Genomic DNA, 25108 nt, shown 5'->3' with positions numbered 1-25108 from the left:
AAATGCATTCAGCACTTTATCTGCAGAGGATGTCAGCACACAACATGTTGCAATTGCCAAATAACGTGGTCATTTTCATACAGTCTCTTCTATACACAGCTTTTTGTGACTTATCAAGGCTGATTTATAAGCATACAGGGTGCTTCACAAACTGCCTGGAGAGAGGAGCAGCCCCAGGTACTCTTGGAAGCTGGAGGCAGAACAGATGGATGGCAGCCTCTCGTCTCCCTCTGCCAGTGCAGAACTACTGCTACGCTAAGACACAAAGCCTTGCAACCCTGATAAATCTCCTTTTCGTGAAGTACACCCTGTTGTAACATAAAGGTGAGGGAGGTGGAAAGGGAATGGAGGAGTGGGTCTGAAATCACAAGGAGGAGACCAAAGGAAGACTTCCTAAAGTCTGGGTCCATATGTCACTGAAATCCCTTCACCTGCACTCACGGGTTTTCAGTACTTAACAATTTGCCTACACTGTAAGGTAGGACTAAAATGTCTCCACTGCAACACAAGGCACTTATTCAGTCATCCCCAAGCACTTAAAAAAAATCCTCTGTGGGTTATTTATACACACGAGCACCTTTTATTATTAAATCTAATTTATTTGTCAGCAGCTAGCTTGCAAATTTACTCTACCTTTTTACTCGGTTTGGACAATAAAGCCATGTTGATCTGTTCCCAGCCAGTTTCATACTGCATTAAACACAATGTGGCTGTTGTCTAGGCTGCAAATACTCAGGGGAAATTGTTTAAATAATGAAAAAAATTGCCTGAGTTGAAATCCTTGTAATCAGGACAACATTGGGTTTTGCAAAATTCTCTAAAAAATTTCAATTCTTGACGTTAACTGACTGGCAGCTTCTCCCAAGGGGGTTCTGCATTTCAGTTCCCAAAAAACGTTAGCAGCTGGGGCATGGCGAGGTGATGCGTGGTGCAGTAAAGCCTCAGACTGAACCCCTGAGGATTCACGGCAGGTTTTATCCCCACAGTGTGATCATGGTTTCAGTGTTCAAAGCGCATTTACAAATAGATGAGGCTTATTTACATCTTCCTGTTCAGATTGACGAGTACCCCCTTTTCTTCCCCTACAGATGCAGTTACCCCACTAATGCTTTCCCCTTCCAGCTAAGCCATGGGGTCCTTGCCCGGCGTGTGCATGCAGCAGAGAGGTGCTGAGGTGCCAGGGGAAAGCCTGCTAAAGGGTGACCTCATGTTTTCATCATGCTGCATGTCTGGGCAGGCGGTGGAGCCAAAAGGAAGGGGATGGTGCTGTCATCCCAGAATAAATCAAGGCAGGATGAGCTGGAAAGTCTTAATCCATCACAGGAAGCTCTTATCTTCAGATAGATGCATGTAGGCTCAAGCTACAAGGCAGATAAGGTGCATGGTCCGTTTCTGACTGGCTGGAAATATGCGAAGCTGTTTGGCAGACACAGAAAAAGTTATTTTTTTTAATCTTCTAAGAGCTGATGTTAAAATAGAAGATAGCAGTTCAGAACCAGGGCATATCTTCACGCTGTTAAATACTACTCCTATCTCTCTTCTCCCTCCCTCTCCAGCTTACACTAGATTGAACTGATGGCTAAACTCACCTGAAGTGGTTATTTCTGTTTTTGTTTTTTTTTTTTGCTTTTTGTATTTTTCCCAGTTACTTGTCCTTACATGAAGGCTGAGATGCAGGGTTTCTAACCACTGATAATTGGAGCTCATTAGACAAAAATGTAGGGTTTTTTTGGAAATCGTCCTTGAAGATGACTGCTTACAGGGACCCAAAGTGTCTGGCCACTTGTGCCAAGCTTTGTAACTAAAGACAAAAAGACATGGCTGCGTGTTGTGATGGAAGAGTTTTACAGGTCATAAGGCTGTGTTTCCACTGGTCTCAACTAAAGGAAAAGAAATACAGATATTTAGAGAGCCTGTTAATGAGAACCAGAGGAATCTGATTGTTTCTCTGGAGAAATGTTGGAGTGAGAAACTGCCTGGTCCAGAACCTGAATCTCCTTTACCCACTTCTTGGCAAAGGCAAATCAATAAGCTGAATACCAGGGCAGGAGTTAAATGCATGATGCTGGCCAGCAGGACTCTCCACTGCTGCTGAAAATCATCCCCTCTGCTCCCCCACGGCACCCACCCTTGGGCAGGGAGCTGGGCAAGGATCAGGATGTACAAAATACAGGGAAGGTAAAAACATACAAGCAGTCTCTCGACGGGACTTTGTTGCTGTGGTTAGCTCCTCTCAAAATGACTGGGAGATGAGGCAAAGCTGGCCCTGGCAGGGGGAGAGGAGATGTCTGGGGAAGCTATGATATCATGCTGCTTAAAATATTGAGTTCACATCTGGTCAACCCATTATAGAAAATATATGGTAACACTTAAAAAGGTGCAGGGAGGGGTCAGAGGGCAAAGCCCATCACTAAGTAATATTGGGAATAAGAGACGAGAAAAAACAGTGGAAGAGTGGGGCAGAGAGAGAGAGAGAGAAGAAAGAAAGAAAGAGAGAGAAAGAAGTTTTATATTGACTGTGAGGAAAAGAAGTTAATGGGGAATTTAATTAGAGCTAATACAGATGGTAGAACATTGCAGGTGGTGGAGTATGGTTATGGAACAACACAGAAGCACTAGTCCAGAAGTAAGGGCTGTTGTCCTAGGAAGCTACCAATGTGTGAAACAGGACCCCAGCTATGTCAGCACCCCATGGGGCAAAGAGGGAGGGTGCTGTAGTAGGTGTCCTTGTTGGGACCGGCAGTGAAAGCAAGGTGTCTGTCTGCCCTCTGTGCATCCTCCCAGGGCGAGGTGTGAGCAGGCGGTACCCTGTGGTAGCTGCCCCTGTGCAAGACATGCCCCAATAACTGTGAACGAGGCCCCTGGCCCCAGCTCACTGCCCTGACCCCAGGCTCTGCTGTCCAAGCAGCAGTTGAGGGATGAACCCACAGAAGGTATCAGGAAAGGGAAAGCCAGGTGAATGAAAGCATGATATGGGGAGAAGGTAGATGCCTGTGGAGGAAATGGCTATGCAGGTCAGCAATGCAGGAGGAGGGAAAGCAGAAAAGGAAGGCACAAAATATCTGGCAAAATAGAAAAAGGGTGAGGCTGCTGGTGTGGAAAGCTGCAGAGAGGAGAGGAGAGGAGAGGAGAGGAGAGGAGAGGAGAGGAGAGGAGAGGAGAGGAGAGGAGAGGAGAGGAGAGGAGAGGAGAGGAGAGGAGAGGAGAGGAGAGGAGAGGAGAGGAGAGGAGAGGCTGTCAGAATTCAAGAAGCATTGGACTGTGCACTTAGTCACATGTTCTGAATTTTTGGGTAGACCTGTGTGGAGCCTGGAGTTGGACTTGATGATCCTTAGGGGTCCCTTCCAGCTCGGGATATTCTATGATTCTATGATTTCCTTGAACACTCCCAGGGATGGTGACTCGACTGCTTCCCTGGGCAATCTGTTCCAATGCCTGACCACTCTTTCTGAGAAGAAATGTCTCCTAATTGTTTTAATTGTTGAAGAGTAGTGTTCTTTGTTCAATTCTTTGTTTTAATTGTTGAAGAGTAGGGGCATGACGTTTCCCTTTTTCCACTCACCAGTGACATCACTCGACTGCCAGGACTCGTCAGCTATGATGGAGGCTTGGCAACTACATCAGCCAGTTCCCTCCGCAGCCTGAGATTCATGTCATCAGGTCCCATAGACCTGTACCTGTTGTTTAGATTCATCAGGTGGTCTCGAACCTGCTCTTCACTTACAGTGGGTGGGACTTTGCTTCCCCAGCCTCCATCTACGGGTTCAGGGAAATGAAAGACTTGGGAAGCCCGTCTACCAGTGCAGATGGAGGCAAAGAAGTTGTTGAGTACCTCAGCCTTCTCCATGTCTGTCGTTACCAATTATTCAGCTAGAGAAACTCACTCCTAGGATAAGAAATTAGACACCTATAATCACTTACACACTCCTATTTTCACCCCTCAGTCTACTATTTGCACAAATGTTAGAGGTGCATGGTGGCCCTCGCGGACTCCTCCTGTCACCCCAGCGCAGCAGCCCGAAGGAAGCTGGGTCCTCTCTTGTGCTCTTCCTCGAGGCTCTGTGCAGAAGGGATGCCACCTCTGGCACAAGGGCTTCGGGATGGGAAAGAAGCACTCACACAACCCCTGAGAATTGGCAACAGAGTGGTTTATTGCCAGGACGTCTTGCAGGCAAGCCTGCAGGATGTCCATGGTGTTTGGGGGCTCCAAGCTAATGCTTGGGATGGAGCCTGCGCGACGATGAGTAGGGGGCTGGCCGGGCACTCCTGCGACGCTGTTTTTGTGCTCGGATAGCAGAGAGCAAAGACGCACCGCGGTAGTCCCAGGTCTGTTCTGGCTGAGGTGGATCCACTTCCATCGGTTCCTCCACATCTGCTGGTGGATCCACCTCCATGGGCTCCTTGGTGTTGGTCAGAAGGCTAAGCCAGTCCTTGCCCGGGACTGCCCAAACAGGATGCCTTCCATCCGTAAGGGTTCCAGGCCGGAGTGCTGAACCACGGGGTTGTCCAGTTCCACACCTATGTCCACTGCCAGGTTGATTTCACTGCATGGGTCCAAAGTTGCCATCTGGTTTATGGCCCTGGCTGGGTCCCGCACTGTGGTACAGATAATAGGCACGCCTGTGCTCCCCACGGCTGTCTGCCTGAACCTGCTGCCTTTGCCCCACGCCACTGTTGCGCCAATGGTAGGGCCGAGGCCTGCAGTCGCTGTATGGACGCCGGGAAGGACTGCGCATGGCCCGGAGTGGCTGATGACCAAGCCTGTCCCTTCTTGGGACAGGCCGCACGGGATGCCTTCCATCCAGGAAGTTTCCAGGCCGGGGTGCTGGACCACACGGTCGTCCGCTTCCACGCCGCGGTCCCATGCTACTGTTCGCTTCATTTCCATTTGTGGGTCTGATGCTGCTGTCTGTGTTATGGCCATGGCTGGGTCCCGCACTCTGTTGTGGACGATAGGCATGCCTGTGCTCCACGCGGCTGTCTGCCTGACGCTCCTGCCTTCTCCCCACGCCGCCGTTGCGCCACTGGGAAGGCCCAGGCCCCCTGTTGCTGGATGGCTGAGGGTCCGGCCTGTTCCCCACGTCGCTGTGGTGTCAATGGTACCGCTTGTAGGTGTCTGTGGGCTTCATGGCAGAGCTCCCTTGGGCACTGGTGTCTGTTGTGCCGCCAGCGCTCTGCCTCTGCCCATGATGCTTCTCCTTCTCATCAGCTGCCTTCTTTCTTGGTGCTTGCGGGGACTGCATTGCTGTCCTCTCACACCAACGAGGGCTGCCTCTCGCCTTACTGCTTCGGGTCTTCTTCCTGCTGCACAAGCTGGCAGTCAGAGCGCCTAGAAGCTCAGCGAGTGGTGGGCCAGTGGCAGGGGTCCTGTTTTATAGGGCCCGCAGAAAAGGCAGGGCAGTGGTGGCCACTGTGACCTCAGCAAGCCTCTGTGATGGAGTGGCCCATGCGTGGCCAAAGGCGGCTGTGTTGGGAGCAGCCTGGAAGATGCCCTCACGTGGGAGGAGGAGGAGTGTTGGGGGGGCTGAGGGCCCCTTTTCTGGTGCTGGCTCCCCTGGGCCATTTGGCTTGCCAGAGAGAAAGGCTGTCCCTTGGCCACAGGGACTGCCCTCCACCTCCATCCTGTGCCCTGGGTTTAGTGAAAGGTTATATCTGCCCAGGAAAATATCAGCTAAGGATCGTCTTTCCTAGATATATTCTCTTCTCCGTCTCCTGCCTGACTTGCGATTGATCTTCATTTGCTTTCCTAACGGGAAACTTTTTTGTTGTTGTTCTTTCTGGAGTGCCTCTATTCCCAGACAATATGAAAGGTCCCTTGTATGTGTTCTGCATTCACACATGCAGCGTTACATCCACGTGGCACCCTGCAGTGACATAGAGATGTACCCCCAAGGAAAATGACTAACCAATTGCTTTTCTTCATGCTAATGGAGAAGTGTAGTCCAAAGGTGGTGGATAACCTGACCAAGGTCACCCCAAAGGTCTGCAGCAGCACTGGGAATTGAGATGCAGGTTCTTCTGCTGACCCGTCTTCAGGAGGTTGGCTGGGAAACGTGCAGACTGCTAGTTTAAGAATCTCAGCTAAAGAAGCCTGAATTTTTAAATTGGGAAAATAGGTGTGTTTTTTGTTTTTGTTTGTGTTTTTTTATTATTATTATTATTATTATTTTTCTCCTCCTTTGCTACATTTTAAGGTGTGCTAGATGTAACAACCTTGCACTTTTCAGACCAGTTGCCTGTGGACCATTCCTGGACAGGAAAACTAATTCAAAATGGCTTGTGCATCTCAGGTGGTGTAAAGTTATAATGGAGACTACTGTGCTCAAAGCAAAGGCTCAATACAGCTTTCTCATAAACCGTGCTTTAAAACATTGCATACTAATTTTTCAGTACTGTGTGCCCTTCTGCTGACTACCTAGAAAATAAAACACAGAAGTGCAACAGAATACAGAAGGGCTAAGCTACAGATTTATGAAACTGTTGCATTTTAAACCTCAATGGAGAGTTATGTTTTCTTCTATTGTCTTAGAAAATATGTTTTCCTCTAATTGGTCAAAGTGGGATTAGTATCTGTGAAAGCCATGCACTTTACAAGGCCTTCTGGGAGCTTACCAAATGCAGCTATTTTGATACATATCACTGCTTGAGCTGCAGCTCATGCAGCTTCCGTGTTTTATAAACAGGGAGCTGGAGAACTATGAACACAGAAAGCTTCCACAGTCTTTTGTGAGCTTCTGGACAGTGGAGTCTGTCCCTCTTGCTGCCTCCCGTGCCACTGTAAGGGCCGTGGGCCCTGTACATCAGCCTTCCCCATGGTCATTCTCCACTCTTTGTGGCTGCTTACTTGAGTGGAGAAGATCTTGATCCAAGGACCAGAAGATAATTCAGGTGGGAAGGGACACCAGGAGGTCTCTGTTCCAGCCCCCTGCCCCAAGCAGGGTTAGCTATGAGATCAGACCAGAGTGCTCAGGGCTTTGTCCAGTTGGATCTAGAAAACCTCCCAGGACAGCGTCTGCACAGCCTCTCTGGGCAACCTCTGCTACTGCAGCGCTGTCTTCACAAGGAAAAGGTTTCTCCTTACATCCAGTCTGAATATCTTATTCAATCTTTGCCTGTTGGTTCTTGTTGTCCTGCTGTGCACCACTGTGAACAGCCTAGTTCTATCTCATTGGTGACTGAGAGGTGGGGTTGGACACATCTAGAGGTCCCTTCCCTCCCCATCCCAACCATGCCGTGGCTCTGTAGTTGGATGTAGTTGTCATCACTGCATCCACAGGAGCTGTGTTGGAGTGTGTTTGAGCCCAGGGTGCCCTCCCTTTGGGACCATGGTGGGGGGCTCCCAGGAAGCCCAGCCTGTGAAGCACAGCCGGGCAAGGGGCAGCTGGCTCACCAAGGGCTTTGGTGCACACATGGCCAGACAGGCCATGGGCTGCCAGCTAGGCAGCCTGTCTTAAGCCAAGATTTTTACATTACCATCCCTCCTCCCCAACAGACTGTGCCCATTGATCCTCCAGCTTTCTGCTACTCTGTTAGCTGGGAGACTCTCCAGCTCCTTTTGATTGAGGCTTTTTAATGTTATCTCCTAGCTCGTTAGCTTCCTAATATTGGTGAACATGCTATGTTTTAGTAATTTTTGAGTCTTGTCTGTTCTGGTGACGTCGAGATGGAAGCACCTGGGGGTGCTTCCCACTTCCACTGCTGTGGTCCACATCCCACCCAGCACGTCCTGACTGCAAATGAAGAGAGACATTATAACCTCCCCTCCCCAAATGCTGCATGTGAGGGTGGCCCCAAGCATTGACTGATACGTCCCAGCTAGAAGACGTGGTGGCTCAAGTTGCATCAGCCAGTGCAGTTTTACAAAGCAGCCCACACTAGCAGTGAGCGCAGAAGCTGACCAGCACCTTTTAAAAATGTGTGAATTAAAACCCTTAGCCACACACACTTGAATGCAAAGTCTCCTTTTTCCCAGTCTGCGAACTGCCTTTCCTCCTGAGCTTCTCTTAGTCAGGAGGAGATGACTCAGGAGGAGATGGCTGTGTGAGGCAATTCCTGCTCCCCCTTGTCTAATGACATGAAAAAACACTTTTCAAACTGCCAGAGCACCTTCAGCTTGGGCATGTTTCAAGCAGTAATGCTCTTGGTCCATGGCAACAGGTGTTATTGCTCCAGTTGCTGAGCCCAAAGCAGAGACAGGTGGAACAAATTGACCTGGATTAAGAAAAGAGTTTTAGGCAGAGTTGGGAACAGAAATTATGGCATCTGGTTCCTCATCCTAGTCTCATACAAAACTCCTGGGTGTCCTTCCATCAGGAGACTTCATCCACACAGGTCTTATTTTACACAGATTACCGAGGGAGTCTGACACCAGTAAAAAATCCCGGGTGTCCACTTGCAGATTTAGGAGTCATTTATATCCATAGTAATAAAAGCCGTATGCTGTTTATTTAGCAGGGCTGTTTTAATATGCTGTTTGTTGTTTGGATAGTCTGTATCTTCTTCATATTGTAATCATATTAAAAGAGCATTCTTTTCCTGGAATAAAGAGGTAATGATTCACAAGAGGCATAATTATTCCATGTGGTGCAGGCAGGATGCTACAGAAAGAGCTGTCTTCTTTATGCATAAGAGGCTTTTATTGCAAGTGTTCTACACAGTAATTAAATTCCTTTGAATGAGAAGGCTTGATTGGATTTTCTTTGGTTTACTGGGAGGGGTCTGAGAAGCAAGGTATTTAGCTCAATTGCTATACAATTTTGGCATCTGTCAGAGGCGAGGGAGAAAGGTTCATAACGTCTGATTCCCATCTCTCTCATGCTTGTGTTATGTTAGCTGAACGCCACTGAATTCAACTGAATTACACCCTGCTTGTATTTGTGAGAGAATCAAGCTCAGAAACCCCTAGCAGAAAACATTAGGATACTAGAACTTACTCAGTAAGAATCCAAATTATTTAAGGGGAAAAGAAGCATTATAAAAGGAAAGTTATTTGTAGTTACAAAGGCAAGTGCCCCAAAGTGAGGAAACTTTACATTTACAGCTCTTCTTCAGATCTGATGGCTGTCTTCTAGTGAGTCCAGCCTTTGCCCAGAATGGGCCAAAGTTTTAAGAGGGAGCAGCAAGTGAATGCAAAGTCAGGAAACCCTGTAACAGAAGCTCGACACACAAGCCAGGATGCTGGCATGGTGCAACTTTTGTGTATTTGAGTTGTCAGATTAAATCATGTTTGTTTAACATCAACAATTGCATGCAGCCACCAAGGAGTTTTTTTCATAGGAAAACAGTAAAAATGTAATTTAAAAGGAAAACTCTGTTATATACAGCCTCAACATGTAGTAGCAATGGGGTTTGGGTCTTGCAGCAAAATTACAGCATGAATTTTTCCTGTTACTCAGTAAGGCTACACAATACCTCAGGAGAGTGCTAGCTCAGGCAAGGAAGATGTGCCACACCACAGGGGTAATTTCACCCTGCTCAGATGTCTCTAGAGGGACAGTATGCACAATCAGGACTGGGGCATTTTTGGCAGCTCAGAGGAACTTCATGGGGCAAACGGGAGGCACTTTCCTAATCTGTGGGCTCCCTGCTTTCCAGATGCTGACACCTCGTTTCAGCCAGCCTGAGTGGGAACCTCTAAAGTGCAGGTTCCAAGTATTTCTAGAGGCTGGACCTGTGATTCCTGAGGCTCCTCAACCTTCTCCTGTCCGTTCGACCCCCAGCCAAGGGGGCTATAGCTCTGTAAAACAGGTCTGTAAGTGCAAAATATTATACCTACCCCACGTACACAATGCATAAACTGCAAAGCAGAGGTGAAGAACCAGATAAAAGGTTTGTAACTATCTGTGATGCCAGCACCCATCTGAGAAACTGACTCATGCACCTCTGCTTGCAAGCAGACACTTGGGAGTGCTCATAGCCATCAAGCCTCTTCTCCTGGCAGAACATTGGGCCTGATGGATGTCTTCAGCCGAGAATATTTTCTGATGAATTTTCATAATTGCAGCCAGAACACTTTGGTTTATTACTGTCACTCCTTCCTAATTGCCTGCCAGGCGTTATTAACCTACAAGCTCCCCCTGTCCTGTGGTCCTGCTCTTCTTTCTTCCTTTCAACTTGCATGTTTTTGAAACAAAGACAGAGAGAGAACAATAGCTGCACAGCCTTCCAGACTTGGTGGTGTTCAGGGAGCACCTTGAAGGAAGTGGGACCTGTCTTTGCCTTCCCACCAGACAATGGTGGGAGAATATCACACTAAATTGATGACACAGATGAGTCACATCAAGCCAAAATTTCTCTATCGTGACTCTACCGACTCTACTGACTTCTGAGTGGTTGTGCTTCCTTTTATTGTTTCTTGATACTCAACAAGGATGCCTTCTGTATCTTTCTGCCCCTCCTGTCCAGCTGTCTGTACAGAAAGTTGGACATAGAGCTAAACTTTAGTTCCATTTTACTGACGTTTCTTTCTCTTTCTTGGCTTGCTGAGCAGAAACGGTCATACCTGAGGATTACCTGGTCGATCCTGTGCACATGAAGCAGTACAGCGTGGATCCTGCCGACTCTGCCTTCAGTTGCATGGGCTCCATGTATGCCACGCGGCAGAGTCCTGCAGATGGACGTCCTGCTGGAGGCTCCTCTTCCTCCTGTAGCCATCGTCCCACCCAGACGTCTTCAGGGGGGTCCTCCTCCACTGGCCTGCGGCACCAGATCTCCAGCCCAACAAGGAACGGGACCTACCCTGAAGGAAACAGAAGTGGTAATATAATATCTTCCTGTTAGCAATGCATGTTACTATGATGGTGCCATGCTGGAGTCTTAACTCATTCCCAAATTCCCGGGAAAATTAATAAGGGGCGCCTGGATTGACATCCACACAGACAATGCATGCTTTCACTTAGAAGGAGAAGTAATAACCTATGTAAACACAAAATCAATCTGTTCATCATTAAGTAAAATGGTGAATGTTTTCTAATGCTGTTATTAATTATGTAAACATATGTATTATGTATAATCGAGTGGCAATCAAAACTGCCATTATCAACTTACAGATATAAATATTAATACATAAGGCATTCCTCCCCAAGATTGATACAGCCTGCAGACAGGTACCTGTTAATGGTACGACACCAGCTGTGTACAAGGTATGGTGCAGAACAAACACAAATATTGGTGCCTACCTCAAACAATTTAGCAAAAGATTTTGCTTCCTAGCTGCATAGCCCACCATGCCCCTTTAATTATGAACCACGCCAGACTTTACTTGAAAAAAGATTGCCCAGCAAAACATACTTTTAGAAATCATCCAGCTTACTGCTCAAGGCTTTTTTATCCTTTGGGGAAGCAAAGTCGCAAGAAGTTTATCTGCAGATTCAAGGGATGCCATGGGAACCACTGCTTTCAATAACGCTTCCTCTGCCCTCTCTTTGTATTTTTGCCCAGTTCTCCTGATAGGATTTAGATTTGTTGGGTCATTCACTCTGTTCTTCAAGTGCACTCTGCTGGTGCAAAGCCTTCTTAAAATGGGGCTCGGTGACAAGAGTAGGCTTCCTTCCAGGAAAACTCCTTTGACAGATGACGTGAGGGGAGCAAGTGGGACTAAAAGGGCAACCTGGTGTAAGGCAGAGCAGCTCAGAGGACAGGGTGCACACAGACAGGCAGACAGAAGTTCACGATATCATGAGAAAATTGGCCATGGCAGTGGCAAGTGTGGTTTCTAAACCTGGGTTGTATTTGCCCTTCTCCAGCTTACTGCTATATTCCCTGTTAGCAATGATTTTTTCACCCCCAAAAATGACCTGGGTTCATCAAACAGGTTAGGTAATTATCTGAACTTCTGCTAACTTTGTCTTTTTTTTGCATTTTCTAATTTCTCAATTAAAAGGTCCTTATCAGTAGTGATTTGAATAGTGTCTTCACCCCTTACTAATTATTCAAACTTCATTTATGCATTTTTCATCTTGAAGATAGATCTAACAATGGAGTTGAGTGTCTCAGCCATTTTTAAGTCATTAATTTTTTCCCTTCCTCATTTATTAATGGAATCTACTGTCACTCTGGGTGGTTCTTTTTTGGTTTTGCTTTTTTTTTTTCCCTCTTGCAGAAGCCTCGCTGGTTCCCCCTAATCCTTTTGTCTAGCATTATCTCCTTACACTGTCTTTCTGCCTTGCATTTCAACTGGAAACTGCAGGTGATTCTGCAAGGAGCTAATATTTAACTAAACTATTCTTTGCACATTTTCAGCATCCAAAAAATACTGTGGTAAAATTCCTGTGCTTTAAAAATATGCTGTGTGGAGAAAAGCATTGGTATCACGGGTTTGAATCTGTGTTCAAGAGACTGAGGTTTAAAAACAGGGCTCCTTAACTTGCTAATCTGCATTACTTTCCCTTCTTGTTTCCGACTGTGAATGTCACTCTTTCCCAGACTTGGCCAATGTCTTGTGCAAGCTCATCAGAGTCATAAGTGGAAAGCTAAACTTCAGGAGGCAGCTCTATCTCTCTTATTGTGACTCCCCTCAAAATTTGCAGTCTTTACAAAATGAAAGCCTAAAAGATGGCAGGCAATTTTTCCAGAACTAAATCAACAGGAAAGTCATAGAGGGCCCATGCTATAGGCTTTGCAGGTTCTTATACTTCCCTAGCTTGAAACATATTGCAGCAGTTTGAGAAGCAAAGATGAGAACATTGCTTTTAGACTGGACACTTGTGATGTTCGGGCATCTTTGAAGCAGCTACAAGCTGTTAGACATGGTATTTTGGGATAAAAGGATTTATCCCAAAACTGTTTAGTTTAGTTTTTGTTTGTTTGTTTGTTTCATGGGGCATGGTTTTGACACTTGCAAAGACTAGCTCATCTAGGACCTCTGGGATATTTAGCCAGCTCAACAGCAATGGCTCCCTAAAGCTGACAGATATACATTGAAGACCACCAAAAAAATGTTATTAATATCTTGATATCATTTGTAAGTATCAACAATTTTTTAGACCCAGTATCATCCATTGTACATTAGGGTCTGCACATACAGGTACCTGCAATCCCATACAAAAATGGGGTTGCTGTCAAGGTCTCCAACAAGAGGAAGGGCAATCACCTATATTCCAGGTGCTCTGTGCACCTCTGTCCATCAGCACCAACAGCCTGTGCATGTTTGTACCACCACCATCCCATTGCCTCTGAACTTCTCAACTGCTTTCTGGAGACTCCAGCAGAGGCTCCCGCTGCCCACGGCAGGAGCTGGTTCCTCTGAAGCAGAGGAGAGCTGTTTGTTCTTGGCTAAGGCTAGGCAGTTTTCAGTGGCTGTGATTTGTAACACAGTGACAACCATGAAGTCAAGGTGCCCACAGATTTATTATGGTGTCCCTTCTGGCATTAAAGAAACCGTGCTGCTTCTAGGCACAGCCTGGTTTTTAATCCTTCTCTGTTTGTGATAACATCGGTTCCAAAGCGCAACTCACTAACGCTGGAATACCCACCATAGATTTCTACAAAGCTTTGTCTGCTTCTCCTTAAAGGTAGAGACTGTATTTTTTTTTTTTTCACAGCTATCATATTTTTCTCCTACTGTGCTCCTTCTACTTTTACTGGCAATCCCAGCCGTTTTAAATATATATCTTCCTGAGACTACCTTGGTGCAGCTACACTGGAGTTTGGTTACCATCTTGGCAAAATCTCTCTTGCAAAGGTCTTAGGAATCTGCACCCTCACTGTGATGCTTCTGCATGTGTTTTTCCTCTTTCTAGGGACAATTTATATGCTGCTGAATCATAAGCGAACAAAGATGAATAATTGGTGCATGCCAGTATCTGTTCTAATCCTCCTCAGTTTGCATACTCACAAGGAAGGGATAGGCAGGACTCATCAAAAAGAGGAAGGATTTCTCTCCAAAACCTCAAGCCAGTCCTCTTTATTTAACGGATATTTTTGAAAAATAGCATGCATTATTTATCAGGGTGTGCAAATATCATGGAAAAAGTCATAACCATAAAACATATCTCAATGCAGAGCAGAAAATGTTTTTCAAGGGGAATGGATGAGATTAAACCTCAAAGCTCTCATTAATGCGATTGGAAGCATGATGCCTAATTCTCTCTGATTATGCTAAAAAATTCCAAACCAAAAAAAAAAAAAAGAAATGTCATTTCAGAAAACCAGTTGGGGCTGCTAACAGATAAACATGCACTTTTCTGTCATCATTTGCCAAATTGAAGCTCTTAAATCAGGGAAGTAATAGTCAAGGACATCATAAACCTTAAACCTTTCCAAGCTTGCTTATGTAACAGACAAACAAACCCTTTATTCCAAGAGCGAAGAATTCTGTGTTCAAGCACAACATAATAACCTTAACCTTGCCCTGTAGCTTGCTGGCTTTATGCAGATTTTATTATCCAATATTAGCAGTTAATTATTATCACCTGAGGGCCTTTGTTAAAGAGGCAATCCTTGCTTGCTTAATACATTCATTTCCTGAAAACATTTGGGGGTGCAGGGGCTGAAGTTTCTCTTTTTCCAGAGTAATGCTGCAGGCACCTGGGGTGGGGAGGTGGATCCAGCATCTCCCCCAGGCAGTGGCACGGGATGCCCAACCCTGGTCCCACTGCTTTGGCAAGTGCTGCCTGCCTGCTATTTTGTGAGGACATTTACAACAAGAAAGGTTTGACACTTTCGGTGAGATGCTCTTTTGCTTTTTCTACTGCAAAAGAGAAACAAGGCAAGAAAAGCCCCAGTAAACATTTGTCACCAGTTTATGGCTGTCTCATTCAGCTGGGTGGCTCTGGTGGCCACCATGTCCCATCCCCTGCAGGACACAGGTGCAGCGCTGGTGGGAAGGGGACAATAGCCATTGTGCAGACATCTCCTGCAAGGGGCTTTCCAGCATACATGGAGGTGTTAAACGCAGTCTGCTTTCCGTGCCTCTCTGCTGACTGCAGCTCATTGAGCCTCCCCTGCCCTCCTGTAATTGTATTCTTCCACCCGCCTGCTTTTCCAATCCTCCTCCTTCCAACCATCTTCTCCAGTATGGTGCACTCTGGCCTTTTAGGAAGCCTCTCCTTCAAATCCTTCCTCCTGCCCTTGTTTGCAGTGGGAGGATTTTTTTAAAAAAAGTATTTCTTATTTCTCCATGCCTTTGAGGGCCTGCTACTTTGGCTTACTTTCAGTGGATCTGCTGCTCCTTATTATCTGCTCCAGTGCGATCAGAGAGAACCTTTTAAAATTTCATTCCCACCCCCTTCCCCTGAGGCAAAGAAATCATTTAGGCCTGCAGCAATATTAAAGTTCATCTGTCACTCCCTTTCCACTCTTATCTCTATCAATGGCCGCACTCCCTCTGGGCTCTGTTTGCCAAGAACATATTTAGGGAGTCTGTTATTTATCTTTCCTTCTTTCACAGCTTTAACTCCATTTTAGCGTCATATTTCCTCACCACGGCTCTGCAGCCACTCGGCTGTTGGCTCTCCCTCTCTCCATCCTCCTTCTCAGGAAGGTCTGGAAACAGAAATGTGGGCGAGAGCTCAGACGTTGGCTCCATTGCACCAAGCCCATCTAGCTCACCATCATCCTTGCTGGGCACTGGGTGCTGACCTGGTTTTTCCAGCCATCCCTGGCAATGGTCTCAGCTGGGATGCCCCGAGAGCCTTCCCCAGAGGGGAACCCCCTCCCCATCTTCCCCTGGCACTGCTGCAGGCAGGAGGGGAAGCATTTCCCTTTGATTACCTGAATTTCCATATCCCATTCCATTAATCTGACAAATTTTTTGCCACCTGTCAAAAACAGGAAATTGGATTTGACCTAGATTACAATCTCTAAAAATAATTATTGGTCCCGAGCACTCCCATCTCTTTGTAATCTGAGTATTCATTATCATCTTGATTAATTCTGATGACAGAATGGCATAGGATACCCGGGAGACATGAGACTTCCTCATTTATCTAATTCTTAGGTTAAGTGTGAATACCTTCTGATAAGAAAAAAATGTATAGTACTTGCCCTGCTGCCATCAAACACTTTTGTGCTTAATATAGTATTACCGAGGTGATGCTATTGAAACATAAAACCTCTGCCTTTGTGTAGGCATGAAATGATTTATTTTCTTTTGGAAATAAAGAAATTGCACTAATGTGTAAATTACAAAGTTAAAAAGCCAGAGTAAATTTAAAAAATACATTTTAAAATATATGCAAAAACAGATTGCTCCAGCCTCAGCATCTAATAAATGCATTCAAGAAATTTGTCTGCAAACTGACAGTATCCCAGTTTTACTAACAGCATTTAAAGGTAGTCGCTTATACACCAGGAAAATAACACATCTTAATGCATGAAAAAGCAGCAGGGAATAGAGGACTTGGCTCCAGGTAGGTAAATACAGATTTAAAATAAAGAAGAGTTATGGCTATGCATAATTCTCGTGTTTATATTGATGTATTATATCTCAGAAAGGGATTTGAAAGGGTTATCTTTACTTGCTGGAGGCTGGAAGAGTTCTGGCCATGTAGTCTCTTTAGAAAGGTCATTTATACATTTGTCTTTAAAAAATCTGATTTATGCTATTGATTGCTAGACTACAGAGGAGTGAGTAGAGTTCCCCTGTCATTTCAACCTTTCCTCCTCACCCCCTTCTTTTATTACCAACATTTCTCATATCCAGAAAGGCCCCCAGCTGCTCCCAAGGGCTCGCTGTTCCCCTTTGCCCTTCCCTGGCATTTCTGCAAGCTGTGCATTTTGGGCAGCAGTCACTGGGACAGAGCCTGCTCTCCCTTCATCTGGCATGAAAGTCCTCCGGGTTTCTTTGTATTTGTGTGAATTTAAGGGGAAAACTGTGCTCCTCAGTGGGTGCACAACATCTCCCCAGACCACGCTATGGCTGTGGTGTGGAAACTTCTGCAATCCTTTGGGCACAGCCAGACCTTTCCCCTCTTTATTTTTCCACTGGCTCACGAAAGCCTGGTTTTCCCCCTGCCCCTTGGTTTGAGGTGCCCAGGGGCAACATCTCCCCGCACCAGCTGCCACCAGACCAGCAGCAGATCATGCCGCAAGCAAGTTAAGCTACAGGATCCCCTTTCCAGGTACTTGCTCCTCTGCCTGCAAGGCAAGTCTCGGTTCTCCCGCTCGCCCCTGACAAACTCGCTCGATGTTACTGATGATCCAGGGGCTGGCCGAGATTGCCCCATTCGTTTCATACTCTTTGTCTTCATCGCTTCATGCCAAAGAGTCCAGATGGTGTCTGTACCGCTGTGTATTGCATTTATTCTGTGAGCAGAGCCCAGGCTCGTGTGAGTCCGTATGAACACCAGTCCTCGCCGTCTAATTACAAGGACCCGCAGCTATTCCTTGTCCTTTATATCCAGAACAGTGACTTAGCAAATGAGAGCATAATTATCATGATATTTACATCACATCCCATTACGAAGCCCATTGACCAGATTTACACATTCATAGCACTGCTGCTTACTGGAGTTCATCTTTCATAACTGCAAAATATACCCCATTACATTATACTGTGGGACGAGGATGGTGCGAGAAAAAAAGGACCAATATGCACATAAAGCTGTTATTTTGCATATATGGGCAGATCCTCAGCTCACATAAATCAGCACAGCTCTATTGAAGTCATCAACATGATTTACATAAGCCACAAACCCAGCCCACTACATTTGGTCACAGGCATTACAATGGTGTTTTGAGCCACACGTGGTGTTTTCATACATTTTATCGATCTTTATAAGCTCAGGATTCCTCTGGAGGGCTCAGTCCTTCTCTCCTCAGCAGCTCTGAGCCATTCTGATTCCCCTCTTGGCTACCCAGGGCCTCTCCAAGTTACGGTTTGGGTATCTGTGGTCTGCCTCTGTTTGCACTCTTCTGCTTTCTTTTCTGCCTTCTGTAGTGTCTGCTTACTTATCATTTGCAACTCTCATTGAAAATTGGCCTTAACAGAAAGAGACGAGCAGGTCTGGGCAAGTAACATCTTATACGTTTATGTGCTGTGACCTGCTAATGTACAGTTTGCTTTGTGTGGATACAAACAAATGTAAGCAGCTTTCCTGTAACCTAGCATAATGTAGTTCTTTGCGAAGCAACATAAGGGTGTGTGTGAACAAATTATATACACATGGAGGCTAAGATTTATAGTTCTGCAGAGACTCAGGATAAAAACATAAATGCACTTTCATTCCAATGTGCCTTTTTTCACTTGATTTAGAGCTACAACAAGCCAAAGTGACCTTAAATCATCCAGGGCTTGTACCATTAAAGAATCACATGTGCAATGTTCATCTTCGCATGTTTTAGTAGCTCTCCAAATCAACATTCACTGGGGACCCTCAGCTTTGTGTGAGACTAAGATTAGCAGGGTACTGACTAGGAACCCTCCTCTAAGCTCCAAAATAAGTCTGAATATCTGTATGCAAAGAAAAAACTTATCTGCTGAAGTCTGATTTTATCCTCTGGTCTTCACACTCAATGGCAAGCTCCTTTGTTTAGTGCCAAAGCGCTTTCTCTCCAGGTGGGAGGGTGGTGTCTTCTTGAGCCAAAATCCCCACTGCTTGCGGATCAGACAGCAGGGGCAGCTCAGTTTAAGAGCCTGGCAGCTGGCACATTTTTCCTTCCCCAGCAGGAACCTGAGGGTTTCATGTTTTTTAACACAATTCACCAGCTGGGATCATGTCTCCCAGTAAGCAGCCGGATCTGAAACTGCCAAGACCCCTTCTCTCCCCGCCCCACCATCTCAGGCTGATACACTCAGATCTGACATCCAACACATGGGGCTGCTGCACTGCTGCATGCTCACAAACCAAGGAAGCCACTGCATGCCATTGTAATGCACTGCTGTTGGCTTTTTTTTTTTTTTGTACTGACAGCCTCAAGTCCTTCACCAGAACGACAAGACTCGGCTCGGCCATCAAGCAAGAATCCTTTGACCTGGACTGTGGATGACGTGGTTTGGTTCGTGAAGGACGCAGACCCTCATGCTTTAGGTCCCCACGTGGAGCTCTTCAGAAAACACGTATGTAAAAGGCTGCCCTTGGTGTTTTGGGGGAATTTAAACGAAGTGGACAGGCAGTCCCAACAGATAGCCAGCATGTCTCATACTGACAGCCTGCCTTTGGCTGCTAGAGGCAGTGCCTGTGCTCAGCCCGGTTGAACACAGGGCCCTGCAAGGGGTTCAGCACTTTTGGGGGGGGAGGGAGGAAGTGCTGAAGAAGAGCTCACTTATTGTTCAATGAAAAGCTCCTACAAATGTCTTTAGAAAATGCTTGCTATTTGTTCCCAGTGTGCCAGCATAAATTGTTACTATGCTAAACCTAAGAGAAAGCACAGAGGATCTAGTGTTCATTTTTCATTGTCAGATTGGCACGAGAAAGCCTTGCCTCAATGACAATTTATTCTCATGATACCTATGATTCTTCTCTGAAGAGCGTTTTTTATGTGTCTCTAGATATTTAGCAGTAGAAGCCCAAAAGAGCCAAGATGCTTTTTTTTTTTTTTTTTTGAATTATGTAACTACATAACCAAATTTAACAGACCTGCTGACTCACTGGAGAATATGATATAGTAAAGAGGACTGTAAACATACATCTGATCAGGACTTCCTTGTTCTGCTGCTGCATAAGGTGTTGGTAGCACTGCATCCAATGGCATTCCCAGCCTCCTCCATCACTTGACCAAATCAGAACGCCAGCCTTGGGCATTGAGACTGTGTGCTGGGATGAGAACAACAGAGCATGCACAGTCATGCTAGGACCAAAGCTGTGCTTACGTGCTGGGTGCTAGCTTGTTTTCCCTGCCTTCTGCAGAGAAGTGAGATTTGCACAGCTGTTTAATGAAAACATGGCCTGTGTTGATCTTGTGGGCATGAGGCAGATAACTAAGCCACATGCAGACTTGCTTTGGCATGAGTTTTGAGACTATCAGAAGGGGTTGTGCACCAGGAGAGAGCCCTGCATGCGATGGAGAGAGAATTGCCATGGTCTGCGAGACATTCCTGTACATTGCAAAGAAGAGAAATGTTTAATCTTGTGAGATACTGTGCAAAAGCACCATTTTTGTCCAGTTTCCACTCCTAGCAAAGAATGGCACTGCGTGTTTTTACACAGCGGCAGGGCGGTGACACACTCTGGGCGGTCACTGGGCCAGCTGCACCGAAGCATACCATGCCACAATACTGCTGCTGCTCTGTGACCAGGGAGACCAAGCTAAATTGCCCCTAAAGACCATCCCCGTCAGCCTTTGTGAAGCACCCGGCACCTACGGGCTCTACTTATCACTGGCTTCCTTGTAAAATATGCAGCAGGTTTGAGAACCTGGGTAAGATTACCACACAACTCAATTCAATTACGCGTTCGAGTTATATATGTCCCTGCAATTTTTCAGCCTTCAAATCTCATCTGGATTAGCATGGAGACCTCAGAGGTGAGAGACAAGTGATTAGTCCATTAACCTTAGCCATATCTTCCTGTATGTTCAATCTTTCTATGAAGCAGGTGCATAATTTACTTAGAAGCACTTACTGTCATTGACAAGGCCCAGCTATCACCTGGAAGTGTTACTTTGGCAGTCAGCTCATCTCAGCTACGACAGCAGGAGGAAAAGGGTGGTGGGGCCACGAGGAAGGGAAGGGTGGGGGAGGTATCCTGCATGTGGGCAGATCCCTTTCCCATTGCTGCATGAAGCCATTTGGGTGTTGACCACAGTGCCCAGAGCTGGCTCTCCCAGCAGCAGGGAGGTGTCGCCTGCATCGGTCACAGCTACAGCGTGCCTTGCGGGATGGTCGTGGCTCTGGCTCTGCTCTTCTCACCATGAGCAGGAGCCTGTTCTCTTTCCAAGACACCCAAGACAGCTCCTGAAGGGTCCACCAAGACCACGAAACTGCCTACGACCTCCCCTCAGTCATACAAAGGATCCGTGGGCCTGGCAGGGACCTGGTGGCAGCTCTGTGTGAGAGCCCCATGCAGTGCTCTCTCAGCAACATGCAGGCCATGGTAGACAGGCTGGGGGAAGGGAAACAGAGGAGCAGAAAGAGCTATGAAGGGAATTAGCAGGTAGAAAATTCAGGCTGGAAGGGCTTGAAGAAATGTTATGGTCTGACAGTTTAATTATGGCCGGTGATTGGCAAACGCATGTATGAAGGAGACAAAAACCTTTGAGTTTAACATAATGAATACAGTTTATTTAAAGAGAAACCTGTCTCTGCCAGTGCTAGACATCACACTTGTGAGCTTGCATCTTTCCCTAGACTTTCTTCATATCAACTGTAGGGGCACTGACTGCTGAGCTGCCACTTGCGCTCCTGTTACAGGTGGTGGCCTTACGAGGTCTGGTGTCTGTTCACAAGACTGTGGAGCACTAAAAAATAAAAAGTTTTTTTATTCCTATTTGAGATATAGATCCTCATGTTTTTGATTTTACTCATAATTAATTGCTTAAACACTCATGAAGATCTGGACTTGCATCTTTCTCATTAAAAGTCTCACCCACAGACATCCGCAGCCCGGTGCAATTCTTGTTCACATGGCACGGGGCTTGTTTAGGGGCTACTCTGCTTTTTGAGCAGTGTCCTCAGACCAAGTTCTGCAAAAAGCTAGCACAAACACAGTAGTACTCATTCCTGCATGTGGAAGCTGTATGTTTACTCCCACTGTATCATTATCTCACAGCTCATACATTTGCTGCTCCCATCCCTTGCAGGACCACAATGTTGTCCTGCAATATCCTAACTTGCAGTGGGCCAGATCTCAACTAATGTGGTACAAATTAAGCACGCTGAATTTTACCAGCTCCAGAGCCTATTCAAGACTGGCTGGCTGGGGCTACTGCAGACTTGGGGACCATGCTATAGAGTCTTTCAATTTTTAAATTATTTTTTAAAGGGCTGACACAGTAATACTAAAAAGAAGTCGAGCCAACAATCTGCACGGGGACATGGCTAATATGGGATATTTAATTGGATATGAATGCTCCCTCTGGCATACTCTAGTCATGGAGTTTAATTTTGACCCCTACACAGTAATAATAAAGGAAATAATAAAATGCTGAACTCAACATTTAAAAACAGCTGCAGTCACACCAAACCCTTGACAGAGTTTTTACCTTATGGCATCACAGTTCCAGGAGTTTGTTTTTCTTTCTTAAGCAAATATTAATTATATGCAATACTTAATCTTCCTTTCCTTAACTTCCTTAAAATAATGGAAAAGAGAGGGGGAGGAAAAAGAGTTCCTGTAATGGATAGAGTGGGGGTTGCAGAATGAAGAGCATCAATTGATTGAATTAATCAGAAAGTGACCTTAACTGCTCATCAGCTAAATCACCTGCTGAATGGAATAATAATGATCAGGGCAAATTAGGATCCATAGTATTGCTTAATTAGTAGGTAGTGGATCACAGAGGAAAGACGTGACCATCAAAAATATAGAATACAATATATACGGCACTAGCGTGTTTGTTTATATGTATGCACACACACGGCATTAGTTATGTTTTAGCTGTGATGATCCAAGTAAGGAGGTGGAGACTGAGAGGAGAGGTAGTATTTTTAAGCAGATCCACTAATATAGCTGGGGAAAAAAACAGACAAGCTCAGGGTCCAAGAAAGGACAGTGTATTTGAAAGCTTCTGTGTTGTACAGTCACAAGAAAGTCCGTAGTAAGACAGTGTCCTGTGTCTGTGCATCAGTGCTATCCTCTGCTCAGTACAAGCACTTTGTAATTACAAAAGGTTTTCAAGCCAACAGGTCTGGGATAAAGAGCTGAACTTGGTGACAATTTCCACCACTTAGATGAGGGTAAAATTAAATTTGAATAAATTTTGTTAATAAATCCAATTAAATATGTTACTGCTGTCTTCATTTCAAGAAATATATATATATATATATCACTGGGTGTAAGAGTACTGGGGATATGTGAAATGTGTAGATAATCAGGGACAAAGCTGGAACTGAGGGTGTGCTATCAGCAGTTCATGAGGCCACATCCTTCTGTCTCTCCATCACTCACTCCTTTCTCTCAAGTTCAACTGTTTTTTCTCAGAATTGGGTTTAGAGCAACCCTGATTTAAAAATTAAAAAATAAAAATCCTCATGATTTTATGCCAAGTAATTGAAAACATAGATGAACCTTAGAGCTCCTTGAAGAACAAAAGTAATATTTGATTAAAGCCTCCTTTAGAGCTTCCTTTTATCCTACCTTAGCTTTCAATTTTTTAATGAAATTTCAGAATTCCTGACATTTCAGCCAGCTCTGGTCTAAGACATGCTGTTTCTGATTCACCTTGTTTAATGTGTCAGGACGCAGCTCTGCTGTCTTGCTTTCGCAGTGCTGGAAGGGAGGTTAACACATTTTGATTCTCTTTCTCTCTTTTCAAACCAGGAGATTGATGGCAATGCTTTGTTGCTGCTGAAAAGTGACATGATCATGAAATACCTGGGGCTGAAACTGGGACCTGCGCTGAAACTGTGCTACCACATTGATAAGCTCAAGCAAACCAAGTTCTAACAATTTCTTGAACAACAGCAGAACCTGACCTAAATCTAGACAGAAAACTAAAGGTAACATGCTGCCTTACAGAAATGCATTCTTTTGCAGATTGTTTTCCCCTCTTTTTTAACAAAGACTTTGCCTTTTTTAACATTTGTGCATCTTCACAATTTTTTTAATCCAATGGGAGCTTTTGGGCTGTTTGTGTTAATAATTTGCCAAAAAAGTATATACTTATTTTGTACCATTGATATTATTATGATTATAGTAAGTCCTATTTTTGTAATCAGAAGTGGGAAATCAAAAGCAAACACAGCGACGGTGTATGCTGAGGACTGCTGGCAGACAAACCGAGGTTCCTGCACCTGCTGCAGGGCCACCGCTGGGTGCCAGCTCCACCGCCGGTGCTCAAGGCTTTGGGGAAAGGGTGGCCTTTGGTCCTCTGTCTTCTGATGGGAATGACCCTGTGTCTTGCACTATCATCTGGAAAACTTGAATTCTGCAGTTTGAAAATGAAAAAAAAAAAAAAAAAAGGAAAGAAAGAAAACGCCAAAAAAGAAAAAAAAAAGAAAAAAAAAAGAAAATTTAAAAAGAAAAAAAAAAGGATAAAAAAAAGTGGGATTGAGGGATTTTTTTGCAGCCGAAGTACTTTTTCCCACTAGAGGGAGCAGCCCTAACAGACTTGGGGCTGGAGCTCTGATGACACGGTGCTTTCTGTCTGATGAGCTTTGACCATCACAACTCTCCCAGCCAGCACATCTCTAAATACTGACAAGGAATCGCAGGCTCCCAGCAGGATAAGCCGTCACCGTTTACAGATAATTATTTCAAGAAAAGCCCAAATGCAGAAAGCATTTCTGACAGGATGTTTCCCGTTAAGCCGAAGAGGGGGTGGATGGCTCCCATGGTGTCTGGCGTACTCAGCTGTCGTCTCCCTTCCTTTCTGGCCGACGTATGGTTTTTGGCACTCTTTTAAGAAAAAGCAGAATTTCTGTTTTTGGTCTCGTTTGTGCTTTTGCAAAGTGAGGGGGGCGAGTGGGAGCATTCCCCATGAGAAGCTGGCAAGGCAAGGCACATCACTGTGCTTGTGGACAGGTCCGGGGCAGATGCTGTAGGGTCGGTGCCTGATTGCATTGCTGCAGAGGGCAATGCACGCTTGCTTTCAGCACATATGCAGTTTTTCTGAGCTTTAAGTCTCAAGTGGATTCAAAGTAATGCCCTCCTGCCTCTTACTGAAATCTAAAAGTTGCTTGTTGATACTCTGTGCAGCCAGGCCAGGAGAAGGACAGGTCAAAGGCCAAGGAGGCAATTTGTGGGGTGTCCTCAACTTCATCCTTCACAAATAAAGATTATGAAGGGACACATCCATGAGGTTTAAACCCTTGGTGCATGACAAGCAGTGGTGGCAAATGTTTGTTGGTCATGCCGGTTATTTTAGAGCATACCTCAACTGAACTGGGGAAAGGAAGCCTGATAATATACAAGATGTCAAGCCATCCGAGGCTGTGTATGGATATCACCAAAAATACTAATGGAATACAATTCAATTTGATGCATGTTGCTAGAATATAACTCTTATGAAAAGGTACCAGTTCAGGACCTAATCATGAAAATCCTTGCAGCCTACACATGTTTGCAGAATT

General features: G+C 45.5%; 1 protein-coding gene across 1 annotated transcript in view; it reads left to right on the top strand.

Moving 5' to 3' along the window:
• The window catches only part of SCML4 (Scm polycomb group protein like 4), a 41977-nt gene extending 17971 nt beyond the window's left edge, over positions 1–24006 (top strand). Inside the window, exons 5-7 of the mRNA XM_040553398.1 lie at positions 10490–10756; positions 18852–18997; positions 23358–24006. Coding sequence (XP_040409332.1) covers positions 10490–10756; positions 18852–18997; positions 23358–23483 — 539 coding nt within the window. The 3' untranslated portion in view covers positions 23484–24006. The remainder of the gene's footprint in view (positions 1–10489; positions 10757–18851; positions 18998–23357) is intronic.
• The last annotated feature ends 1102 nt before the right edge of the window (positions 24007–25108 follow it).

The sequence above is a fragment of the Cygnus olor genome, chromosome 3, assembly GCF_009769625.2.
Source record: "Cygnus olor isolate bCygOlo1 chromosome 3, bCygOlo1.pri.v2, whole genome shotgun sequence".
Lineage (NCBI taxonomy): Eukaryota > Metazoa > Chordata > Aves > Anseriformes > Anatidae > Cygnus > Cygnus olor.
This window is presented reverse-complemented; position numbering and strand designations above follow the sequence as displayed.